This window comes from Pleurodeles waltl, chromosome 9 (genome assembly GCF_031143425.1).
Source record: "Pleurodeles waltl isolate 20211129_DDA chromosome 9, aPleWal1.hap1.20221129, whole genome shotgun sequence".
Classification (NCBI taxonomy): Eukaryota; Metazoa; Chordata; class Amphibia; order Caudata; family Salamandridae; genus Pleurodeles; species Pleurodeles waltl.
In genome coordinates, this window is record NC_090448.1 from 386587119 (window position 1) to 386613021 (window position 25903).

At 44.7% G+C, this 25903-nt stretch overlaps 1 protein-coding gene across 4 annotated transcripts in view; it reads right to left on the reverse strand.

Annotated features, from left to right (window-relative positions):
• The window catches only part of DAAM1 (dishevelled associated activator of morphogenesis 1), a 633974-nt gene that overhangs the window by 112528 nt on the left and 495543 nt on the right, over positions 1–25903 (reverse strand). For all 4 annotated transcript variants that reach the window (XM_069207027.1, XM_069207028.1, XM_069207029.1 and 1 more), the window contains 3 exons: positions 14259–14365; positions 4613–4697; positions 2840–2946 (listed from right to left, as the gene is read on the reverse strand). In XM_069207027.1, coding sequence (XP_069063128.1) covers positions 2840–2946; positions 4613–4697; positions 14259–14365 — 299 coding nt within the window. The remainder of the gene's footprint in view (positions 1–2839; positions 2947–4612; positions 4698–14258; positions 14366–25903) is intronic.

Below are 25903 nucleotides of genomic sequence, written 5' to 3' on the forward strand. Positions count from 1 at the left end.
TCCTTTTCGGGGCCGAAACCTCTCGGCGTCGATCTGTTTCGGTGCCGCTGTCTCGGCGTCGAGCCGTGTCCACACCGGCATCTCGGTGTCGAGGCTTGTCTCCAGCACTTTCTCGGTCCCGAGAAGGCTGCGTGCCGGTGTCTCGACCGGAGTCGGACGATCTCGGCACTGTTTTGGCCTTTTTCGGTGCCGACGGTCGGTCACCGAATTTATGGGTCGAGCCATGGCCTGGTGGCAGTGGCGTCCCCTGGGCCTTGTAAATGTTTCTCTGTGTGGTTTTCGACGTCTTACTCACGGTTTGTGTATCGTCGAATCCTTCGGAGTCTGAGTCTTGGATCGAGAAGGTACCTTCTTCTTCCTGTTCCTCGAACTCCCGTTGGGCTGTCGGTGCGGACGCCATTTGAAGTCTTCTGGCTCGACGGTCTCGGAGTGTTTTTCGGGACCGGAACGCACGACAGGCCTCGCAGGTGTCTTCGCTGTGCTCAGGTGACAGGCACAGGTTGCAGACCAAGTGTTGGTCTGTGTAGGGGTATTTATTGTGGCATTTGGGGCAGAAACGAAACGGGGTCCGTTCCATCGGCGTTCTTCAGCACGCGGTCGGGCCGACCAGGCCCCGACGGAGGATCGAAAAACTACCCCGAAGGGCACCGGAGCTCTTCGATCTTCGATGCGGTGTGGAATCTAAGTACGCCGATCCCGAACGCAACAATACCGACGAAAATCTTCCGAAATTAGCTAATTTTCCGTTCCGAAACTCGGAGCGACAGGAACACGTCCGAACCCGATGGCGGAAAAAAAACAATCGAAGATGGAGTCAACGCCCATGCGCAATGGAGACAAAAGGAGGAGTCACTCGGTCCCGTGACTCGAAAGACTTCTTCGAAGAAAAACAACTTGTAACACTCCGGCCCAACACCAGATGGCGAGCTATTGCAGAACATGCGTATCTACAGCGACAGATGCCATCGAACTTATTGTTTCATCCTGCTTTGTACTAAACATTTTTGAAAATGGTAAGGCACATATTTGTTCTGGTCTGAACTAAAACACTTTTGCTGTAACTTCACACTTTGCTGCAGACTTCACAAGCTTTTGAATGCCAACAGTCCTTGACTCTTCCAGGGTCCACAATGGTAGAGAGAGAGACTAGGTATTAATAATGGTTCCTGGTCAATACAAAGGCAATATCCATTTAGTTCAAATTGCACCTTTTTAATTGTTTTCCTTGTATTTGTGTTCACAGTCACTGCTAGGCTTGTGTAACTTTTAAAAGCACATGGAGAGGAGAAATACCTTCTCTCTCCTGTGTAATCTAAGGCACAGAGCTCTGCTTTTGACCAAGAAGCCAGTTACATGCAACAACAGTTTTGGAGCTCAAATCTCTTCTAGACTGATCTGTTGAGCATTAATCACCAACTAACTATTAGGTTCAGAAGTGTGTATTTACAAACGTTTTCTGCTGGGTGTCTACCTAGTTTCTTCATTATGAGTTCAACTGTAATCCCACAATGCTCCCCAACAACAATGTTGGTGGGTTCAAGGACACTTTGCGAGAGCAAGGGCTCATTCTGAGAGCTCAAGAAGTTGTCGAGAGACAGTCAGAAAAATTAGGTGCCAGTCAGAGGACAGTGGATATTGAGAATGCATTGGAAGCCCAACTATATCAGAGAAAAGATGTACAGTACTGCTTTTCATTTTTGCTGTCTGTAGTGCAGAAATACAGACCAAGAAGAACTTGGAATAGAAAATCAAAAAACATTCTGATACGGTTACTAAATAAATCTATTAAGATAACAGAAAGAAGAAATCAAAATAAATGTTAAAAAAAAAAAAAATCACAGTGCAAAATTACAAATCTCTTCCACGTTGTTTAAATTTTCAACAGCAATGTATGACCAGTTCCTCATTTGCTGTTAAAACAAATGCGTAAAGGAAGGAAAGTTAACGATACTGAGTATTAGGCACCGGGAAGTGTTGGGCATCCATGGAACCCACCAACTAGAACACATATGAAGACATTTATTCAGATTTCTGTGCCTATCACAGCAGCTGGAGAAGTTCCACACAATCACACATGTATGAGAAAGACTGAATCCTCACACATGAATCTGAAGATCCGCTCTACGCATGCGATGCTTTATGTGAACAGCCACTCATCAGAGTTGTGGCCACAAAAAAGGTATTTGTTTGCAGGGGGGATGGGGGGTGGGGGGGGGGGGGGGGCGCTGTAAACCTAGCAAGTCAAGTGGCATCAGTGCCATGCATTGTATTTGAGAATTATTGAAATGTAATTTATTTTAATTGACAAGGTTTATCTAAACTCTTACAACAGGACAATAATGAACTATGAATCAAACAATGGGGAAAAAAACGTAAAGTAACATTTGGGAATGAACTTTTTTTATTTATTTTTTATTTTTTTAAGTATAAGGATACTTCTTAAATTGGAACGCAAAAAATGACAAGGTCAATGGAACACGTAATATAGGGCCTGATTTAGAGTATGGCGGATGGGTCACTCCATCACAAACGTGACCGATATATATTGGAAATAATGGAATCTTAATACAGCAGATGGGATATCCATCATGTTTGTGACGGAGTAACTCCCTCCGCCAAACTCTAAATAAGGCCCATAGTGCTCAACTTAACACTCGGATGGTTAAATTATGAGAACAGCTTTTGCAATTTTTCAAATCTACTCAAGAGGTAGGATATTCTATACGTGAATCTGTAAGGCATGGATCATCAATTATGAACCTCTGACACAAATTAAGGCTCCATGTACACACATTGTGTTTAGGTTTCTATAGATTCTTAGTAACATATTAATCCTTACCTGCTCATTTCATAAAGGAATCTATCAGCTTTGGCCATTCGGTCTAGTTCATGCTTATGCTCTTCCAGCAAATCAATGTCGCTTTTTTCTGGAACAAATTTCAGAAGCTAAAACGAGACAAGTAACATCTGATTAACATACATTAGTCTATATTTTAAAAAAAATACATTTTGAGCAAACTGAGTGAAAACAAAACCATACTGTACTAAGATTCAATCACCTGTAGATGCACAGGAATGAGGAAAATATCCACCAGCGAATGTTCCATTAAAATATTGCAAGGTTGGCGCAGGGCTGAAGTCAAGGCATTTCAGCTCTTAACTAAAATGTAACAGCCTGTGGGGGGTCCCAAGCTGGCGAGGTATGGAGCCTGCAGCTCATAGTGGTCTGTAAGCACTCAGAGAATGCTTTGTCCCCTACCTCCGAAACTCATCTTAATTGAGGCTTTTTATTATTTTGGTCATCTAAAAAGTTGGAACACTGCCAGCATGGCAAAGAAGTATGGAAGATATCAGTCAACACTGGTATTGTGGTCCTTACTGCAGGAGGACAGAAGGGACATGCATTAGCCTTTGTCTCAAGCTGTTCAAGCAGACCTTCACCTCTGGCTTCCTGGAGCCACCAAGGTTGTTTCTACAGAAAGACAATACTACGTTGCAAAATACCATTTTTGCTGGTCTAAAGCTACAAAAATCCTCACATCAGCTCCATGCAGTGAGACTGCAAGAGCTCTTTCAGTCCTTACATGTGGTCACAGAGAACTGCGCCTCAGTAGTCCAAAAGTAATTGTGCCAGACAATACCAAATTACAAAAGCATTACCATTTGGAAACGGGCATTAAAGAAGAGTGTGAAAGAGCTGGGTAAAAGGTGGCTGAAGATGAGGTGCATAGTGAAAGTTAAGAGGCGACATGGGCAAAGGTAGTGCTTGTTTTCTTTTATTTACTTGGGTTTCCTTACGGCAGACTTGGCCTTAGTTGCACATTGAACTTGGAAGTGACAATGGAAAAGAGGCTATAGCTAAGGGTTGAGTCCACGAGTGGGTGAAGCATGTACCCTGATTAAAGAGCAGAGTTGTACCTCTCTACAGACATCCTTTCCACTGACAACTTTACATTCCTGGCTATGACTTCTCATGGGTGAAGAAAAGTCGCTCTCTCCAATTCTACAGTTTTAAAAAATAATATACACAAAAGAGACACCTTTCTTTCTGATGTGGAAGAATGACATGTACAATGCATACCATAATAATGCTAGAACCCACTTAGCTCTTCACTGAGTGCAAACTGCAAGATATCCTTCAGGCATTATTCTGGGTCAGGAATAAAAAAACATAACTTTGAAGATAAAAAAAGGTAAGGATTTAGATTTTTGTCTTGACGTAACAGAAAATAATTATCTTTGTGCACCAGTACCTCACATTTCTTGAGAACTCTCAATCGTAGCAGCATTAAGTGGAGGATGTATAGAGTTAAGTCACACAACTATTCTGAAGTCAAATTTTCTAGCATGTCTAGCATGTCAATAGGGCTGTATGCAATGGATTCTTTAAGTACATTTTAAACAGGCTCTGGTATATAAATTGCCTTGTAATTTATGACAAGCAATGTCCAAGGCTTGAATTGTTGACTTGCTTTCAGGAGAGCTTCGTTTGCAGTGAAATTGAAAATAAGGAATTGTATCCTTGAGCCATTTAAATTGCTACATACTTATACCTCTGAAAAAATACTACAATGTTCAAAATGATTCACCAGCGAGCGAATGTGCACCTCACCTGTTCGAGCATGTCCTTCGGAAGGTCCTCTTGTTCATCCATTGTTAAGATTGCACGTTTAATTTCTTCATTCGACAGTTTGAGTCTGGAATGATCATTAAATTTCATTTATTACTTTAGAAGAAAGTGCATCTATGTCACATTAATTCCCATTTTCACTGTCTGCACGGTTAAGCAATACCAAAAGAAGGCTGGTAATTGAACAAACGTCAAACCCGGAAGCGTTATATGCAAACACTGAATCCATTCAATGGCTTTAGAATACGTGGCGCAATGCTTATTGGAAACACTTAAATCTCCCACAAACAATACAATTCTGCACATGATGTCGCCATAAGACTTGAACTTGTTGGGGGTGAAGCATGAAAATAGAAATCTTTGAATTCTCCAACAGGCACTGAGTTAGTCATTTTGTTTTGTTTTGAGTTTATTTTAAGCAAAAAGTTTGTGTGTTTAACATACAATCATATTTCGTGGAAAGGTTTGTGAGAGATGAAAGCTGCTGTACTTTCAGATTCAGTGTGTCTGTTTAGTCTTTGAAAATAGATTTCTACTGCACAATAATAGTAGTAAGCACAATAAAGGATATTAATAACAATGGCATTGAGGGAGTCTCTAGATTAAAGGTGGTGTGGGTACACAAGTAGTGCTTTGAGTGGTTGTGGGTTATGACCATATTAGTTGTGACTAACTTTCAGTCTGTGGACTTAAGCAAGGCAGTGGTAGTTAGTTTGAAGGTGGCTGAGTGCAGGGGAGGTATTGAAGATGGTTGTACGTCAGAGGTGGTGGAAGTGAAAGACAGAGGTGATATTAATGTGTTAGGGTAGTAGCTTTTATTATACCAGAATGAATACCATTCACCTATACCAAGTACCAGGTGTTCATTCCACTGCATTCTAAAAGTTAAAACTATACATACATGAATATTAACTTGAATTAATAAATGTATCATACTTACAATGAAACTTTAAATGAATAAATATCATTTAGCATGCTTTAGAGGAATGGATGTGAGGTTGACAATATGGTAAGCCACATTGATTTTGAAGAGGATGATATTGGAGGTATTCTCCATAACATGAAAGATCCTTCACATAATGTTTTGCCCAGGTAAACACATTTAAAATCTCTCTTACACACACACACACACAAAAAAAAAGCATACACACTTTGTCAAGTCATACAAAACAGAATATCTTTGAATAATGTGCTGCAATAATATTGCTGTTATTAATCGCAGACTGGTTGAAATAGCTCAACAACACCATTTTGAACTCTGTTCATTGCATAATCGAAAGTGGAAATGTCTTAAACTCAAATTAATATTCCATAAAATCAAATGTACATTAGTGATAGAATACTCAGGAAAGAAAGAGGCTCAGAGTTCATTATCTACTAGAACTTAGTCTCTATTAGATGGATTAGCTAAAACGATTGCCAACAGTAACATTTACAAAACAATGATGGCTGCTAGACCTAAGGACTACATATTGTACACAAAACACTTTGGCAAATCAATAGTGGAAATCCTTTTTAAAAAAAACATCTATTTCTACTTGTGTTAAGTTTACTATGCTACTTATCTTCTATGCAAATGAGGGAATTGGGGGACATACAATTCCGAAGTCTTCTTTCTTTTGTTCAGACTCGCAAAGACTTTTGTGCAAGTACTCTTGGCGTATTCCTGTAATACCATCAGTATCTCAGATCTACTGTTGAAAGAGCATTGGAAAGTGGGCCTTTAGAGTCACAATAGGACTCAAACCTTCCTCCCTCCTTCCACTGGAGGCAAAATACTCATTTTAAATCCCATCTAGTAATCGGGGAACACCTCTAATAAGTTGTTTGACTACTTGTCTTGTCCGGAAAAACAGTAACTGGTCATAACCTTTCCAGTGCTGTACATCATATACTTTGATTGCTTAGATTGCAGAGTCCCTCCACACCCTTAAAAGTGCATTAAATATCAGGAAAGGTGTTTATTTCTACATAGTGACTTCTATAGTCTTCTTCCACAGCTAGTATGTTGGGAACAGCGGAATGTGGCCAATGTAAAGAATATAATCTAATAAGCAAAAATGTGTCTGTACTTCACAACAGGATGGCGAGTGGATAGTTGGTAAGAGAGGATGCTCGTGATTTATAATATGGGCAATATTACGTGAATGTGTACTTCTCTTACTCTTATAAGCAACTCCTATACTATTCAAAGGTCGAAAAGATTGGAAATTAGAACATAAGGTAATCCATGTTTAAGTCTTACAAAACAGTGCCCTGGTGAAATGAGCATGGGTACCTTTCTGGAAGGCAGCTCTTTCAAAAGAAGACCATCTTCAGATGTAGCAGCCTATTCAATAATCACACAGAGCCAATTGGTCTGGGGCATTCTCAAAAGTAGAGGGCATGGTGTCGGAGAAGGTTGGTGCATTCCAAATGAGACTTCAGAGCTCTTATGAGGTTCAAATTATTATTGTTATCCTATTCTGGATGCAAGGAACCCTGAAAGAAGGATATTGGCAGTCTTTTGGTGGATGTGGAAATCATGGATAATGCAGAGCAGTTTCCTTTGGCTTTACAATGAGGATTACCATAGAATTGAAATGAAACATGGTGCAGAATGCAAACGTAAACAGGGTTGAAGTTCATGGACAAACTGAAACAATACAGTCCATAGGGTAGGAAACCAGTTACAAGTTATTAGTTACCTTAGGTCGAAGCGTGGTTTCATTTACAAGGAAACAGAAACTTTAAATGACACAGTGGGTCTTATTTCTCACAAAAGAAGATGAGATGCAAAGGTCTGCCTAACTTAAAAACTAATTGTTGAAGCAAAGAATCCAAACAGAGTCCTTTGGGTCAGCTTCTGATTTATTTAGTTTATTTGTGTATGCTTGCAATGCTGGATAAAGCTAGTCTGTCTTTGAATATGCCTACTGAATGGGTATTTAATTGACAGAATACCATAAACAAAGTGAAATCCTTTGACAGAAAACCTGCAAGACGGCTCAGTTAGTTTATCACTTGCCAAACATGTCAAGTTCTTTTTGTGTTTCACTTGAGATGGCAATCTTAGATGAATTCACATACTAAAGCAATGTGCCAAATTCCATATGAGAAATCACTGCACTAGGTTGCCATTTCCCATTTTGGATGCAACTGTCTGTCTCCTTTTTTTCAGATCCTGTATGAATCATGCCAGTACAATCAAGAGCTACCTTTCTTCTGGATTAAAATTCATCACCGTCCTCTTATATCAAATCAGTAATAAAGTCATGCTTTTGTGCAGGAGGCATGGGCTTTATTCATCCTTATCGTGATTTCATTTTTTTTCTTAGCCTATGGAACTAAACTTCATAACTTCTGCAAGTCCAACTCATACAGGTGCTGAGCAGGTGGAGTCTGAAGAAAGTGCTGCACAATATCTTTGCCTTCACTCCATGGCTTTTGTTTCAAGTAGATAAAGTGGCTCACTTTAATCCAATAGGTGCTGTCCACCTGCACCAGCACAGAATATTCTGCCCTCTAAATCTAGTATGGGTTATGTGCTTACTGCAGAAACCTGCTGTGTCACATTCAGATCCTTGGCGGCTCAGTCATCATTCCTTTTCTTCCTAAGTCAGAAAGGATGGATTGTATTGAAGACAGACAGCTGAGATATTTATTTTTTATCCTAGAAACTAACTTTAAAATAACCCTCTGATAGATGGACAGTGTTAAAAATTGGGTCTCTAGGTTGCAGTCAGTTTACACCAAGTCCAAGTAGGGACCCTCACTATTGTCAGGGTAAGGGAGTCACACTCCTAAGATAAACACTGCTCACTCCCTTGGTAGCTTGGCACAAGCAGCCAGGCCTATCTCAGAAGCAATGTGTTACGTATTTGTACCCACACAAAGTAACACAGTGAAAACACTACAAATGGACACCACGCCAGTTTAGAATAATAGACAATATTTATCTAAGTAAGACCAAAACACAAAAATCCAACATATACCAGCAAATATATGAATTTTTAAAGACTAAATCCCAATTAGGTGCTTAGAAACACAATAGCTCCAACTGGTGCTATTGCGGTGTCATGACAGCGTCGTTTCCAACAGCCCAACGCCACCCAAGAAGGAGTGCAGCGCCGATCACGGAGTCACACGGACCCCAGGTACAGTACCTTAGAGTCAAAGATGTGGCATGGAGTCAGGAGGTGAGGCGTCGCTGGGGCAAGTGCGGTGTCAGTTCCGTACTGCAACGCAGGAGGGGTGGCGTCCATTTCTTACTACTGCGCAGAAGAGGTGTGGTGTTCTTTATGGAGGCAGCGGAGGAGAGGCGGTGTCAGTGGCGGTTCCCTATGATCCGGCGGAGTCGATGAGTCCAGCAGGTCAAGATGTGATGGTGGCGACCTCCCAGGGTTGCAGTCACACCACGGGGCCACAGACACAGCTGCGGATTCAGGTGTCACGGTGACAGAGCACTCGGGACTCACAATGTCGTGGGACTTCAGAGGCGCTGCAGTGGTGTCGGGCATGTGGTGCTGGTTGGCACACTTCAGTGGAAACTACGGCTTCTGGTGCAGGCAGCTGCACCAGTTCTGGAGTCGTCTGGAGTTGGTGTGCCTGGTTCTTCTGGTTTTATGCCAGACTTCACACCCAAGGGCCCAGGAATTGGAGTGGGCACCTCTAGGCAAGTCAAGGTACTCAGCAAGAGAACCCAGTGGCTGGCAGGTGAAGTCTCCGATGTCCCTGAGACTTCTTAACAGGAGGCAAGCTCAGTCCAAGCCCTTGGAGAAACTTCACAAGCAGGATACAGAGCAAAGTCCAGTCTTTGTCCTCTCAAAAGCAGAAACTGCAGGCCAACTCAGCAAAGCGCACACACAGCATGGGGACAGTACTTCTCCTCATAGCTCCTCTCTTTGGCAGTCTCTCTCTGATCCAAAAGTCTTCTAAAAGTCTGGGGTTTTGGGTCCAATACTTATACTCATTTCTGCCTTTGAAGTAGGCAAACTTGAAAGGAAAGTCTTTGCAGTGCACTAGACCCCGCCTTTCCTGCCCTGGTCCCAGACACACTCTAGGGGGTTGGAGACTGCATTGTGTAAAGACAGGCACAGCCCTATTCAGGTGCAAGTGTCAGCTCCTCCCACCACTATAGCCCAGGAATATCCATCAGGATATGCAGGGCACACCTCAGCTCCCTTTGTGTGACTGTCTAGAGTGAATTCACAACCAGCCCAACTGTCATCCTGACCCAGACATGCATCCCAGAGCTAGGCAGAGGCACAGAATGGCTAAGCAAGAAAAATCCCACTTTCTAAAAGTGGTATTTTCAAACACACAATTTAAAAACCACCTTCACAAAAAGATGTATTTTTTAATTGTAAGTTCAAAGACACCAAATTCCAATTCTCTATCTGCTCCCAATGGGAAATTACACTTAAAAGATATTTCAAGGCAATCCCCATGTTAACTTATGGGAGAGGTAGGCCTTTAAATAGTGAAAACTGAATTTGGCAGTATTTCACTATCAGGATACGTACAACCCACAAGTACATGTCCTACCTTTTAAATACCCTGCACCCTGCCCATGGGGCTACTTTGGGCCTACCTCAGGGGTGTCCTACATGTACCAAAAGGGAAGGTTTGGGCCTGACAAGTGGGTGCACTTGCTGTAGTAAAGTAGTATCTTTCTGACATAGTTACCACAACTTTTTACCTGGTGTCAGTGTGTTTAGACTGTAGTATACAGGGCTCCTGCTAATCAGGACCCCAGTGCCTGAGCTCTCTCCCCTAAATTGGTTGTGGGTTGACTTATTACACTCCACAATTGGCATACTGTTGCACCCATATATGTCCCTAGTATATGGTGCTTAGGTATCCAGGGCATTGGTACACCAGGGGTCTCCAGTGGGCTGCAGCATGTATTATGTCACTCATGGGAGTCCACTGCCACTGCCATTGCAGTCTGCGTGACATGGGGCATGCACCTTTCACTTCAGATATAATACTTGCCTTATATATCATGGTCACTGCACTTGGACACTAAGTCACCCCTCTGGTAGGCCCCTCAGTCCAAGGGCAAGATGCATGTCCTTAAGGGTGAGGGTACCCCTAAAATCCCTAGACATTATTCCCTGAGCTTTGTAAGTGCAGGGAAGCCATCTTAAAGTATGTAGTGGACACTGGTGAACACGAGTGGTCCAACTATATAATGGCTTCTCCGAACCTAGGCATGTTAGGTATCAAACATGTTAGAATCATGCAACTACACCGATTCCAATGCTAACTGCATGATCCCATGTACTTTGGGGGTTCCGTAGAGGATCCCCCAGTTTTGCCTTTTGGGGTCTGGCTGTCAGCCCACTTTGCTGCTAACCCCAGACACTGTTCTGCGCTCCTGCTATTGAGCCTAACTCAAGCAGAGGAAGGCAGAACAAATGATTTCCTGCAAGGGAGAGGTGTAACAACCTCTCCTTTTGAGATAGGTGTCTCTGGGCTGGCCTATGAGCACCACCAGACTGCTTTGAAGGGCATTTTTGGTGCCCGCCTTGCATAATCAGGTGTGCACCAGTTCAGGAACCCCCGGTTAACATTCTGGCACAAAACCACATAAAGGACAGAGGAGTGAGCACCCCCCTGTCCACCCAAGGGAGGTGCACAAAGCTCTGCAAGGTGGCTAGTTCATTCTGCCATCTCGGAAACAAGGTGGGCAGAGGCCCCTGGGAGTACCTGACTTGTCAAGCCAGGTAGATGACATCTTAGACCCCCTTTGATAGGTGGGTCACTACAAAGAGTGACCAACACCCTTTCAGGATTACTCAAGGGCTCCCCAGAGGGTGGGTCCTCAGATTTGTCGAGTGAGAATCTTCAAAGGTACTCTCTGCAAGACCTCTTCTGCTCCTGGCCTCCAGAACCGCTGCTGGTCTGCTTTTGGAACTGAAATACAACTGCATCCAGTTAGGAGGGCTCCCACTGCAAAATTGTTTCTCCAGACCCTGCAAGATTTCTGCAACATCCGTGGCTGTACACTCCCCAGCGTCACAATGACACTGCCTACATCCAAGAAGCAAGAAGGAATCTCCCTTGGAGTGAAGGAGTCACTCCCCTGCATCTGCAGGCACCTCAAGATGATGACCGGCTGGTGGATACTACTGTCCCATGGACAATGAAAAGGCTCTGCTCATATGTCGTGGTTCTGTTGTCCTCTCCAGGTCCAACTTGTCTTCTGACCAACTTGAGAGAGGGTGGACACTGGAATGGAACCCCTGTGCACCGCAACTATTGCTCTTACCAGGGCTTGTTGGCTCTTCCAGCTCCGAGAAGCCTCAGCCGCCAGCACTCTGCAACTCCAAGATCAGCTTCCACTCTGCAGCTCCTGCAACATAGGACTTCTGTCTTGTTGTGCTGCGGAGGCCTCTCAGCGACTCTGTGTGCCTGCTGCCAGTAGGTCACTCGTGGGGGCTCCTCCGACTCCAGCTTTCCTCCCAGCTGAAGGCCTGCCCTGACTCTCTCCCAAGGGTCGAGTCACTAGGACCTTGCTGGTTCTCAAAAACCTGCAATCTTCCTTGCGTAGGCTATTGGCATTTGCCAAGGCTTGTTGGGGGTCCTGCTGGCCACTGACCCTCCTGCAATCAGGCGACCGACGTGGGACAGCTCGTGGCAACTCCAAGGATCCCCTGCATCTTCTTGACTCCCCAGCTGGCCTCCTTCCTTCATCGCCCTGAAGGAACTTCACCTCCAAGAGTGTGGACATTGACTACCTGCACAGCCTGGACATCTCCAACTAGTCCAGACACTGTACCCTTTTTTTTCATGTTCTTCACGTCCTGAATCAACCCTTGGGTTCCACCGACCTGGTCTAAGGGTCGCAATAGCAGCTGGACAATCAAGGCTTCCACTGATTCCAACAAAGGTTTCTGACGTCACCCCACCCCTATGCACCTGGGTTCCTTGGTTTAAGTATTGCAGGCTTCTGGATATCCACAGGTGGAGGTACTATCCAACCTTCTTTGTGCCAACAGGTTTCCTCCAGGTCCACTGGGAAGGGCGCTGAATCCATAAAAATTCAACCGCTATGGTCCTGTGTTACCCTAAGGGACATCTGGCTCAATAACCACTCTGCACCTGGGTTGTCAGTGGGATTACTAGTACCTACCTCTGTTAATTTCTTACTCCGCCAGCTCCTGGGATCCTAACACACTTACTTTGTTTGGGCATCTCCATTCTTATACCACTTTATTAGTATATTTTTTGGCCCTCCCCTCACAGGGCCCCACGTATTTCTATGCTTTTCCTGCTTGTTGCTAAGTGTATATTTTGTGTGCAGATAACACCAAGTGGAGATATACCAATGTTAGTATAGCCTTAGTGTTGTAAAAGAATACTTTATTTTTGCAACACCTGGTGTGGTTCTTTCTTGTGAACAGTTATAACCAATAACAAATTACATAGGGAGCATTTGCACTTTAGCATTGATCAGCAGTAGTAAAGTGCCCAGAGTACCAAAGCCAGCATAAACGAAATCAGCACACAGTAAAAAATACTGGAGGCAGAGGCAAAAAGATGAGGAAACCCTGCAAATAGGGTCTTTTCCAACAGACAGCAAGCCCAAATTGTGAATGTCTTGATGACTTATCCATGCACACACCAGAGCCAGCATTCTGCACAATTCAATAAATATTTTTTATAACTATGTTAAAAATCCCTAGACCACAGCAGTGACATACTAACACGTTGACACATTTCCATTAGCAAACTGAGGATCAGCTGTTAATATGGGGTAAACTGCTGTTAGTTTGAGCCAGCAAGTCTGTGATGGTGGAGCATGCAGTTTGTCCTCCATGCCTCCTGATGTTATAAATAGAACAAGAAAGAAAAGAAAGACGCCAGTATTGTTGGTAGTTTGCTAAGCAATTCAAATCATTACAGTAGTACATGGAGCTTGAAACAATTCTGTAAAAAGAAACACTGTCATCTTCCATCACAAAAGATGCCTCAATGGAATAAAACACACTAGGGCTCTAGGCGTATTGGGTGGAGTGACAAGAAACAAAATAGTCCATCACTGACTAGGCTGCACATGTTCTGACGTTTTTTGGTGGACAGTGCAAATCACCTCTTGTTGTAACTAGAAAATATGCCATCTTTTGATACCAAGGTTTAAGAAAATGATATGCGAGGTCAGTGCACTGGAGAAAGTAATTTAGCAATAAAACAATAATCTATAACAATTTCGTCTAAACTATTCATATTAGGAGACATTACACCTTTTGATTACTGGCCACTCTACAATACTCAGGGCAGTCCCCAAATCAGTTTTCAAAGTAAATGCTGCTCAAATATCTTAATTATCACTTACCTCAGACCCTAAACTTGGTCAATAAATCTTGAATGCTGGTTTTTGATTTTCGTTACAAAGTACAGACTGACATTGACATCACGACTGCTGCTTTAATTTTAGTTTACATGGATGCAAAGAGCTGACAAGAATTGTGTTCCAGACATTAACTGAAATATTTCACAAGAGGATTACTGCAATGGTTCATAAGTCAAATAAACCTGTGGACTAAAACATGTTTCCAGAGGCTAGAAATATATTTTTCAAAGAATCTAGGCTCACACACCAGGTCTAGTAGGGAAGGACGGGGTACACACAACAGAGTACCTTGAAAGAAGAATGTTGCAGTTCTGGGCTCTCCTCCCATCCACCACTGACAGCTCCTTAACCTTATGCTTGGACCCAAGTGTGTCATCGTTGGCATCGGTTTCTTTCTGCAAATAGCATGAAAAAGATTCTAAGCATCACTTTAACAATAATAGGAAATAACTACGTTTCATCAGGAAAGCCCTTTGGAAAGATCAGGTTAAATGAACACACACGAGAAATTCTCGGCTTGTCAAAAATAGCTCAATAGGCAGTAAAATATTCATAACTTTGCAATAGAGCAAAATATTTAGTGTTAACAAAACACGCCTTGAACTAGCAAAAATCCATCATTCCTTCTAGACAGACTGAGCAAGAGCTGGCTGGCAAAATTATTTAAAGTGCAGATTCCAAACCAATGATTAAATAACCCCAGCCAGCGGCCTTGCTAGAACAAATGGCAATTAAGGGACAACTTGGGCTGGTGTGGGGAATTACGACAAAGATGCATGACTGGGCTCCTTCCACCACTAAAATGGATCATGGGAGGGGTCATAAAGTAGCATGTTAACTTGCAACACTGACTGGTGGCTAGGCTTTTCAGCTCCTCTACAAGGAAAACGTAGCTGACTGAGCTGGATGTTTTTTTCCCACATTTTTGGTCTGGCTTTAAAGCCTCTTAGAATTATCACTGGACAGGAGGCACCGTTGGGAGGATGGCCTAACTGCAGAAACTATGACCATTAGCATGGCCTCCTGTTCAGACACGTTTTAATGGAAAGCTGCCCCACACACATTCCCTCCCACTCCTGACATTATTGATGGTCAAGCAGGACCTGGATACAGGACACTAATATTATTGAGTGGCTACTATTGCTGTTTGAGCTTCTTCTGCCATCCTACACAGGAATGTTGCATTAACAATTTGTATGTGAATTATTCAGCATCTAGGACTCAAACTGCTAAGACTAAAGTACATGTTACTTACCTTCAGTAACAATATATCTGGTAGAGGCATATTCTAGTTGCAGAGTCCTTACCTTTGAATTTCCCCAGGCATCAGACTGGATATGGAGAATTTTTCTTCGAGCAGTACCCCTGCGTGCCGGTAGGTGGAGTCGGTCGACTCCGTGGGTATCGTGGTCATCGTGATGACATCACTGTTGTATATAGGCGCCACCCCGGCACGCTGACGTCAGTTTCTTTTCACGACTTTCTACGCCAGTAGCGCAGAGCCATGAAGAACACAGAGAATGGTGTGCCAAAATTAGGGCCCTTAGAGGGAAGAACCTGTCCTTAGAAATCAGTTCGCAGTGCGGGGAGGATGGGCAGGTCGGTAAGGAATCTGCAACTAGAATGTCTCTACCAGATATATTGTTACCGAAGGTAAGTAACTTGTACATCTGATAGACTTCTAGTTGCAGTTTCCTTACCTTTGAATAGATACCCGAGCAATACCATCCCCAGTGGCGGGCTGCAAACTAAGATCACACCAAAAAATCCTGCAGAACCGAACAGCCAGAATAGCCGTCCCTGCAGGTCTGACTATCCAGACAGTAGTGCTTGGTGAATGTTTGTAAGGATGCCCACATTGCAGCCTGACAGATATCCAGAACTGGAACTCTGCGTGCTAACGCGGTGGTAGCAGCAGTTTGTCTGATAGAATGAGCGCGCAAACCCTCAGGGGGTTGTTTTTTTGCCAAAGCGTAGCACATCTTGATGCAGAGGACTACCCATCTTGCTGCACCGCCTTCCCTTTCTACGCACCTACATATCCCACAGAGAGTTGATCGTCCAGCAGGAAATGTTTGGTACTATCTAGATAGAACGGCAACACTCTTTTTAGATCCAGATGGTGGAGTCTCTCCTCCTTATGAGAGGGATGGGGGTGCGTAACAAGTAGGCAAGGTGATAGATTAGCCTACGTGAAAAGGTGATACCACTTTCGGAACAAGGGAAGCCCTGGTACGAAGCACCACTGTGTCAGGATGCACTGCAAGGAATGGTGGCTTCGAAGAAAGCCTGAAGCTCACATACTTTGCGAGAAGAGGTGATTGCAATCAAAGCTGTTTTAAGGGTTAAGAGCTGTAAAGGACAATTGTGGAGTGGCTTGAAAGGGGAACGCGAGGTATGTGAGGAATAAGTTTAAATCCCACTGGGGCATGATGAACAGGATGGGAGGAAACACATGAGTGAGGCCTTTTAAGAAACCTAACAATGTGAGATTTGAAAAGAGAAGGTTGGTCTGATAGCCTTAAGAAGGCAGAGATGGCAGGCAATTATCACTTGAGGGTGCCCAGAGCGGAGCCCTGCTGGGCAAGAGAGAATAAAGAGGAGAACCTCTAAGGGATGTGCAGAGAAGGGATCAACAGATTCGTTGATACACCATGCCACAAATTTCTTACGACAGGGATATACCGTTTTGGTGGAGGCACGCCTGGCTGCCAAGATGACATTACAGACTTTGGGTGGAAGGTCAAAAGCCGTCAACTGTCGCCGCTCAATCTCCACGCAAGGAGGCGGAGACTGGACAGGTTTGGGTGGATAACCGTCCCCTGCTGCTGTGACAGAAGATCCTCCCGAAGGGGCAGTCTGATCGGAGGATCGATGGCCATGTTCAAGAGCTCGGGATAGCAGACTCTCCGTGCCCAGTCTAGAGCTACCAAGATTACTTGGTCCCAGTCTTGCCCGATCTTCTTCAGAACTCTGGGCAGAAGCGGTATTGGTGGGAAGGCATACAGGAAGCCTGAGTTCCACTCGTGACGAAAAGCGTCGCCGAGCGTGTGCTGCCTTGGAAACTACAAGGAGCAAAACAGCTGACATTGGATCTTTTCGACCTCCACAGAGAACGCACAAACAAGGCTCTCCCTACTGCTGAAAGAGACCTTGTGCCACCTCCAGAGCGAGGCGCCTTTCGTGATCGACTACGCATAGACGGCTGAGTTTGTCTGCTCTGACATTCAGAGAGCCCGCCAGATGTTGAACCACCCGGGAAATGCCCTGGCGTTCCAGCCAAGTCCAGAAGTAAAGAGCCTCTTGACAAAGGGTCCACGACCCCACTCCTCCCTGCTTGTTGCAGTACCACATGGCGGTGGTGTTGTCCTTTGAACACCTGCACCACTTTCCCTTTGAGAGAGGGAAGGAATGCTTTCAATACAAGTCAAATCACCCGGAGCTCCAAAAGGTTGATGTGGAGCCCGGACTCCGCCAGAGACCAGAGGTCTCTGATCTCCGCCTCTCCCGTGTGGCCGCCCCATCCCAGGAGTGATGCATCTGTCACTACTGTGAGATCTGGTTGAGGAAGGGAGAGGGATCTGCCATTGACCCAATCTGGATTAGACAACCACCACTGCAGGTCTTTCGCAGTTCCCTCAGAGATCTGACCTATGTTGGAGAGATTCCCCTGATGCTGCGCCCACTTGAACTTCAGGTCCCACTGCAGAGCCCGCATATGCCATCTGGCATGTTGGACCAGCAGCCTCAGAGTCATTCTCACCGAAATCCAGGATAGAGGCTGAAACATCTGTATCATAGCCCGAATATCCTGGACTTGCTTTTCAGGAGGATAAGTCCAAAACTGCACTGTGTCCAGAACAGCTCAGATTAAAGGGAGCGTCTGAGAGGGAGTCAGGTGTGACTTTGGCACGTTCATAGTGAACAACAACGAATGTAGGAGGTTCGCCGTAGTCTGGAGGAGGGAGGCGACTTTCTGGGGCATGTCTGCCTTCAACAGCCAGTCATTGAGGTAGGGGAAGACGGGACCGCTAACCTGCGCAGATGAGCTGCGTTCACTACCATCACTTTCGTGAACACCCGAGGAGCACTGGTAAGGCCAAAGGGGAGCACGGTGAACTGAAAGTGCTTGTGACCTACCACTAATCGTAGGTAACGTTTGTGGGCTGGCAGGATGGGAATATGGAAATAGGCATCCTGCAAGTCCAATGCAACCATCCAGTCTCCAGGGCAGAAAGGACCTGAGCCAGGGTTAAAATCTTCAAATTCTTCTTGAGGAAGAGATTGAGGGACCGGAGGTCTAGGATAGGGTGAAGACCCTGGTCCTTTGTGGGCACCAGAAAGTTGCAGGAATAGCAACCACGTCCTACTTCTGGCCCAGGGGCTCTCTCTATGGCTCCATTGGTCAGGAGAGCCTGGACTTCCCTGCGGAGAAATGCCAAATGATCCTTCGAGAGATGATTGAATGATGGTGGCATGGCTGGAGGAGAAGTCTCGAAGGGGAGGGAGTACCCCCTTCAGACGATTTGTAGAACCCACCTGTCTGTGGTAATGGATTCCCAGTGGGGCAGATGATGGTGAATTCTGCTGCCAACTGGTCCTGGATGTCCCAATGGACTAGGAAGGTTTTGAGGCAGAGGAGGCAGTGGGGGTGGACTGGGCAGCCCGCTGACTCCCTGATCCATGAGCTTGGTGGATGCCGCGTCTGCGCAGGGGCAGTGCCCTCCGGAGTCGGGGCCAAAGTCGCTGATTAGAACCAGAGGGGGACCTCACTGACTCCCCTGGGCCCGAAGGCGCTGAGGATGGGTTGGGGTGCCCAAATATAAGGCTCATGGCCTCATAAAACTCCTTTAGTTGGGCAGGGGTAGCCCCGGCTCCCAGAAATTCGGGGAGGCACGGAGCAGATCCAGACTGAGGCTCCGAAGACAGAGGCCTAGAGTGTCGACGCTCTTCCTGCGTTGTGTCGTGCGAGCGACGGGGCAAAGTCGAAGAACGTTTCCCCTTCTTCGACTATTTCTTCTTACCCGAATGTCAAGATGACCTGGACGAAGAAGAATGGTGGGGACTCCGTGACAGGTCTCCTGACCTTCCTTTTGAACGGGAACGACACGTAGTAGAGTGTCGGGCCACCATAAACTTCAGGGACCGCTCTTTCAAAGCTTTCAGGTTCATTGGCCGACACGCGGAGCACGACTTCAGGTCGTGGCTGCGCTCCAAACACCAGAGGCACATGAGGTGTGGATCTGTCATTGACATCATGCGGGTACAGGAGTCGCAGGGCTTAAATCCGGTTTTAGGGGACATCCCTTGATGCCTCAAAACTTGTCAAAAACGAATTCGACATAATGTCGTAGTTAGTAAAAAAATCACTGGGGTAGCTCTTCTCCGGATCTGCATGTAGGCTGGTGCGGAAAGAAGAGAACGGACGTCAGTGTGCCGGGGTGGCGCCTATATATGACCACGACATCACCACGACGTCAACGACTCCCGCTGAGTCGACCAACGCTCCCTAAGGGCGCACAGGGGTACTGCTCGAAGAAAAATTCTCCTGATCCAGTCCGATGCCTGGGGAAATTCTAAGGTAAGGAATCTGCAACTAGAAGTCTATCAGATATGTGAAAGCAAGTTGCCTTGGACATATGACTAGCTTGAATTTGTCAGCTGGAGAACAAGTTTGCCACTAAAGGGATTACAGCCTGTAACTAGGGATCCAGGCGATAAGGCAAAAGGAGGAGGTGCACTTGTGGGCCTCTCCTAAACCTAAAAATGTATTTGTCCAGTGTGAAAGTGCGAGGTAAAGTGTTATTGTAAATGGATAGATCTTAAACCAAATCCGTTCTCAGCTTAGGTGTGTGGATGGTTCAATGGTAGTGTTGGTAGGTAGGGTTGGAAAACTTTAGAAGGGATAATTAAAAATATATATATATATATATATATATATATATATATATATATATATATATATATGGAAAATGTCACTTACCCAGTGTACATCTGTTCGTGGCATGAGACGCTGCAGATTCACATGCTGTGCACATCCCGCCATCTAGTGTTGGGCTCGGAGTGTTACAAGTTGTTTTTCTTCGAAGAAGTCTTTTTCGAGTCACGAGATCGAGGGACTCCTCCCCTTTCGGCTCCATTGCGCATGGGCGTCGACTCCATCTTAGATTGTTTTCCCCGCAGAGGGTGAGGTAGGAGTTGTGTATATAGTAATAGTGCCCATGCAATGGAGTAAATATGTATGTACATAATGTGTTTAAAAGTAATATATTTACAAATTTACAAATGTACAAGTCTAATTTTTTCTCAACTTAAAACGGCTACAGGCTCCTGGGGAGGTGGGAGGGCGCATGTTAATCTGCAGCGTCTCATGCCACGAACAGATGTACACTGGGTAAGTGACATTTTCCGTTCGATGGCATGTGTAGCTGCAGATACACATGCTGTGCATAGACTAGTAAGCAGTTATCTCCCCAAAAGCGGTGGTTCAGCCTGTAGGAGTTGAAGTTGTTTGAAATAAAGTCCGTAATACTGCTTGTCCTACTGTGGCTTGCTGTGTTGTTAACACATCCACGCAGTAATGTTTGGTAAATGTATGAGGCGTAGACCATGTGGCTGCCTTACATATTTCAGTCATTGGTATGTTTCCGAGAAAGGCCATGGTAGCACCTTTCTTTCTAGTTGAGTGTGCCTTTGGTGTAATAGGCAGTTCTCTTTTTGCTTTTATATAACAGGTTTGAATACATTTAACTATCCATCTGGCAATGCCTTGTTTGGATATTGTATTCCCTGTATGAGGTTTTTGGAATGCAACAAACAATTGTTTTGTTTTGCGAATTTGTTTCATTCTATCTATGTAGTACATTAGTGCCCTTTTAATGTCTAGTGTATGTAATGCTCTCTCAGCTACCGAATCTGGTTCTGGAAAGAATACTGGGAGTTCCACTGTTTGATTTAAGTGGAACGGTGATATGACTTTAGGTAAGAATTTAGGATTTCTTCGTAGAACTACTTTATGCTTATGTATCTGAATAAAAGGGTTCTTGTATAGTAAATGCTTGTATTTCACTTACTCTTCTGAGATGTGATAGCTATCAGAAAAGCTACTTTCCATGTTAAGTACTGTATGTCACATGAGTGCATGGGTTCAAAAGGTGGACCCATAAGTCGTGTTAAGACAATGTTGAGATTCCACGAAGGAACTGGTGGTGTTCTTGGTGGGATAATTCTTTTCAGACCCTCCATAAATGGTTTTATGACTGGGACCCTGAATAATGAAGTTGAGTGCGTAATTTGCAGATAAGCTGAAATTGTGGTGAGATGTATTTTAATAGATGAAAAAGCTAACTTTGACTTTTGTAAGTGCAGTAGGTAGCTGACGATGTCTTTAGCATATGCGTGTAATGGTTGAATTTGATTATTATGGCAGTAATAAACAAATCTTTTCCACTTATTTGCATAGCAATGTCTTGTGATTGGTTTCCTAGCTTGTTTTATGACCTCCATACATTCCTGTGTAAGGTCTAGGTGCCCGAATTCTAAGACTTCAGGAGCCAAATTGCTAGATTCAGCGATGCTGGATTTGGGTGTCTGATCTGTTGTTTGTGTTGAGTTAACAGATCTGGTCTGTTTGGTAGCTTGATATGGGGCACTACTGAGAGGTCTAGTAGTGTTGTGTACCAAGGTTGTCTTGCCCAAGTTGGTGCTATTAGTATGAGTTTGAGTTTGTTTTGACTCAATTTGTTTACTAGATATGGAAGGAGTGGGAGAGGGGGAAAAGCGTATGCAAATATCCCTGACCAACTCATCCATAACGCATTGCCCTGAGAGTGAGCCTGGATGCGAAATTTTGGCATTTTGCGTTTTCTTTTGTTGCAAATAGGTCTATTTGCGGTGTTCCCCCACCTTTGGAAGTAAGTTTTTAGTATTTGGGGATGAATTTCCCATTCGTGGATCTGTTGGTGATCCCGAGAGAGATTGTCTGCTAACTGGTTTTGAATTCCAGGTATGAACTGCGCTATTAGGTGAATGTGGTTGTGAATCGCCCAATGCCATATTTTCTGTGCCAGGAGACACAACTGTGTAGAGTGTGTTCCTCCCTGTTTGTTCAGATAATACATTGTTGTCATGTTGTCTGTTTTGACAAGAATGTGTTTGTGGGTTATTATAGGTTGAAATGCTTTCAGCGCTAGAAATACTGCTAGTAGTTCTAAGTGATTTATGTGAAACTGTCTCTGCTGAGTGTCCCATTGTCCTTGGATGCTGTGTTGGTTGAGGTGTGCTCCCCACCCTATCATGGAAGCCTCCGTTGTTATTACGTATTGAGGCACTGGGTCTTGAAATGGCCGCCCTTTGTTTAAATTTATAGTGTTCCACCATTGAAGCGTGGTGTATGTTTGGCGGTCTATCAACACTAGATCTTGAAGTTGACCCTGTGCCTGTGACCATTGTGATGCTAGGCCCTGTTGTAAGGGCCGCATGTGCAATCTTGCGTTTGGGACAATGGCTATGCATGAGGACATCATGCCTAGTAGTTTCATCCCTAATTTTACCTGTATCTTTTGTTTTGGGTGCATGGCTTGTATTACGTTTTGAAATGCCTGTACCCTTTGTGGACTTGGAGTGGCAATCCCTTTTGTTGTGTTGATTGTTGCTCCTAAGTATTGTTGTATTTGACACGGTTGTAGGTGTGACTTGTTGTAGTTGAGTGAGAAACCTAGTTTGTGAAGGGTTTCTATGACATACTTTGTGTGTTGTGAACACCGTTGTTGCATATTGGTTTTGATTAACCAATCATCTAGGTACGGGAACACATGTATTTGCTGCCTTCTGATATGAGCAGCCACTACTGCCAGGCATTTTTTAAATACTCTTGGCGCTGTTGTTATCCCGAATGGCAACACTTTGAACTGGTAATGTACTCCTTGGAATACAAACCTTAAGTACTTTCTGTGGGAAGGATGTATAGGTATATGGAAATATGCATCCTTTAGGTCTAGTGTTGTCATGTAGTCTTGTTGTTTGAGCAGTGGGATCACGTCTTGCAGTGTCACCATGTGAAAGTGATCTGATGTAGATGTTTAGTGTTCTGAGATCTAATATAGGTGTTAGAGTTTTGTCTTTTTTGGGTGTGAGAAAGTACAGGGAGTAAACTCCTGTTCCTCTTTGATGAATTGGTACTATCTCTATTGCATCTTTTTGCAACAACGCTTGGACCTCCAGTTGTAAGAGTTCCATATGTTGTTTAGACATGTTGTGTGTTTTTTCGGTGGGACATTTGGAGGGAATTGTAGAAATTCTATGCAATAACCATGCCGGATAATGGCTAGGACCCACGTGTCTGTTGTTATTTCTTTCCAGTGTTTGTAGAACTTGGTTAGTCTCCCCCCCACTGGTGTTATGAGTTGGGGATTTGTGACGTTGAAGTCACTGTTTATTTTGTGGAGTTTTGGGACTCTGGAACTTCCCTCTACTCTTTGGGAACTGTCCCCCTCTATATTGTCCCCAAAAGCTTCCCCGCTGATATTGACTCTAATAAGTGGGCCTTGTTTGTGAGGTTGAGGGTTCTGTGCTCTGTCCCCGAAACCCCCCTCGAAACTGTGATTTCTGAAAAGTGCCTCTGTTCTGTGGGGAGTAGAGTGCGCCCATGGCTTTAGCCTTATCTGTGTGTTTTTTTAGTTTTTCGATAGCAGTGTCCTCCTCCGGCCCAAACAACTGCTGTCCGTTAAATGGCATATTCAGCACGGCTTGTTGTATTTCCGGCTTGAATCCTGATGTACGCAGCCATGCGTGTCTCCGTATGGTCACTGCTGTATTTACAGTCCTAGCAGCTGTGTCCGCTGCATCCATTGCTGACCGTATCTGATTGTTCGAGATACTCTGTCCTTCCTCCACCACTTGTTGTGCTCTCTTTTGGAACTCTTTGGGCAGGTGTTCTATGAAATGTTGCATTTCGTCCCAATGAGCCCTATCATATCTAGCCAGCAAGGCCTGTGAGTTGGAAATGCGCCATTGGTTGGCTGCTTGTGCCGCAACCCTTTTCCCCGCAGCGTCGAACTTGCGACTCTCCTTGTCTGGAGGTGGTGCGTCTCCTGAGGTGTGTGAGTTCGCTCTCTTGCGAGCTGCCCCTACTACCACTGAGTCTGGTGTTAATTGCTGCGTGATGTACACAGGGTCTGTTGGTGGCGGTTTGTACTTCTTCTCCACCCTTGGAGTAATGGCCTTGCCCTTCACAGGCTCCTGAAACACTTGTTTGGAGTGTTTCAGCATTCCCGGTAGCATAGGGAGACTCTGGTTCTGGCTATGTGTGGACGATAGTGTGTTAAATAAAAAGTCATCCTCAATAGGTTCTGCATGCAGGGTGACATTATGAAACGCCGCTGCCCTTGACACCACCTGTGTGTAGGCTGTACTGTCCTCAGGTGGTGAAGGTCTCGCTGGATAACAGTCGGGACTGTTATCTGATACTGGCGCATCATAAAGATCCCATGCGTCGGGATCATCCTGACTCATTCCAGTATGAGTTGGGGACTGCATCATTGGTGGAGTGGCTACCGGTGATGGTTGTGGTGAGCGTTGTGGAGATGGTGGCAGGGTTACTTGTCTTGCCACCTTTGCCTGTGGCTGCTTGTCTTTCTCTTGGAAGGCAAGTTTTCTTTTCATTCGAATTGGGGGAAGAGTACTGATCTTCCCTGTGTCTTTTTGTATGTGGAGCCTTCTTTGAGTGTAATCTGGCTCTATTGTCTCTAGTTCCTGTCCGAATCTGTGTCCTTGCATTTGTGAGGACAGGCCCTGTTCCTCTGTGTAGGAACTTGATTTCGGTTCCGAGGCCGGATGTTTCGGTATGGAAACTTTTTCGGCTGTCTTTTTCGGTTCTGACGACACTTTTTTGATCTTCGGCGTACTGATCTCTCGGTGCCGACTTGTTTCGGTGCCGCCCTCTCGGTTCCGAGATTGCTCTGACCCGGTGTCTCGGGGTCGAGCAATGGCGGAAAGAAAACAATCTAAGATGGAGTTGACGCCCATGCGCAATGGAGCCGAAAGGGGAGGAGTCCCTCGATCTCGAGACTCGAAAAAGACTTCTTCGAACAAAAACAACTTGTAACACTCCGAGCCCAACACTAGATGGCGGGATGTGCACAGCATGTGTATCTGCAGCTACACATGCCATCGAACATATATATATATATATATATATATATATATATATATATATATATATATATATATATATATATATATATATTGTAGTCCATTCAATTATATGCGCAAGGGAAAATGTTACTTACCTTGTAACCACCAATTTGTAGGGCTTAGTGGTGCAGATTATCAAGCTCTGCGTACTCCTGCCATCTAGTGTTGGGCTCGGACGTTTCCAAGTGGTCTTTAGGACAAGTCTAATAGACCGCGTCTGTTGTGAGATTTACTGTGGGCTGACCAAGAACATACAGGGGATGTGGTTGGCTTTCCTGTCACTTTATATTAGACTGCTTGCCTTGTACATCTTGTGTCTGCCCTTCCCCTGGAGTTTTGGACTTTTACCTATGCCTTGGCACTACTTACTTTTAGGGATCTACTTTTTCTTTCGAGTTAAGCACTCTGTAATTGAGCATGTGTTTTCCAGCTGTCTTCCTCATGTATTTCTTTTAAACCCACCTGTGCCCTGAGCCAAGTTGTGCTCTTTTACTTTGTGCTTATCCACACACTCCTCCTTGATGTTCTCACTGTCATATGCTTCTTCCCACCCCAATGTTGCTTTCTTCCTCATGTGCCTTTCTCTTGCCTGCTCCATGCTTCTCTCTGCCAGCCTTCTCCCCGTGCTCCATGTTACTCTTTTGCCTGTTGCTTCTCCTCCCCCAACCCTGCCCTCCATGTTGCTTCCACCCCTTTTTCTTCTACCTTTATGACCCTGCCCTCTTCTTCTCTGAGCTGTT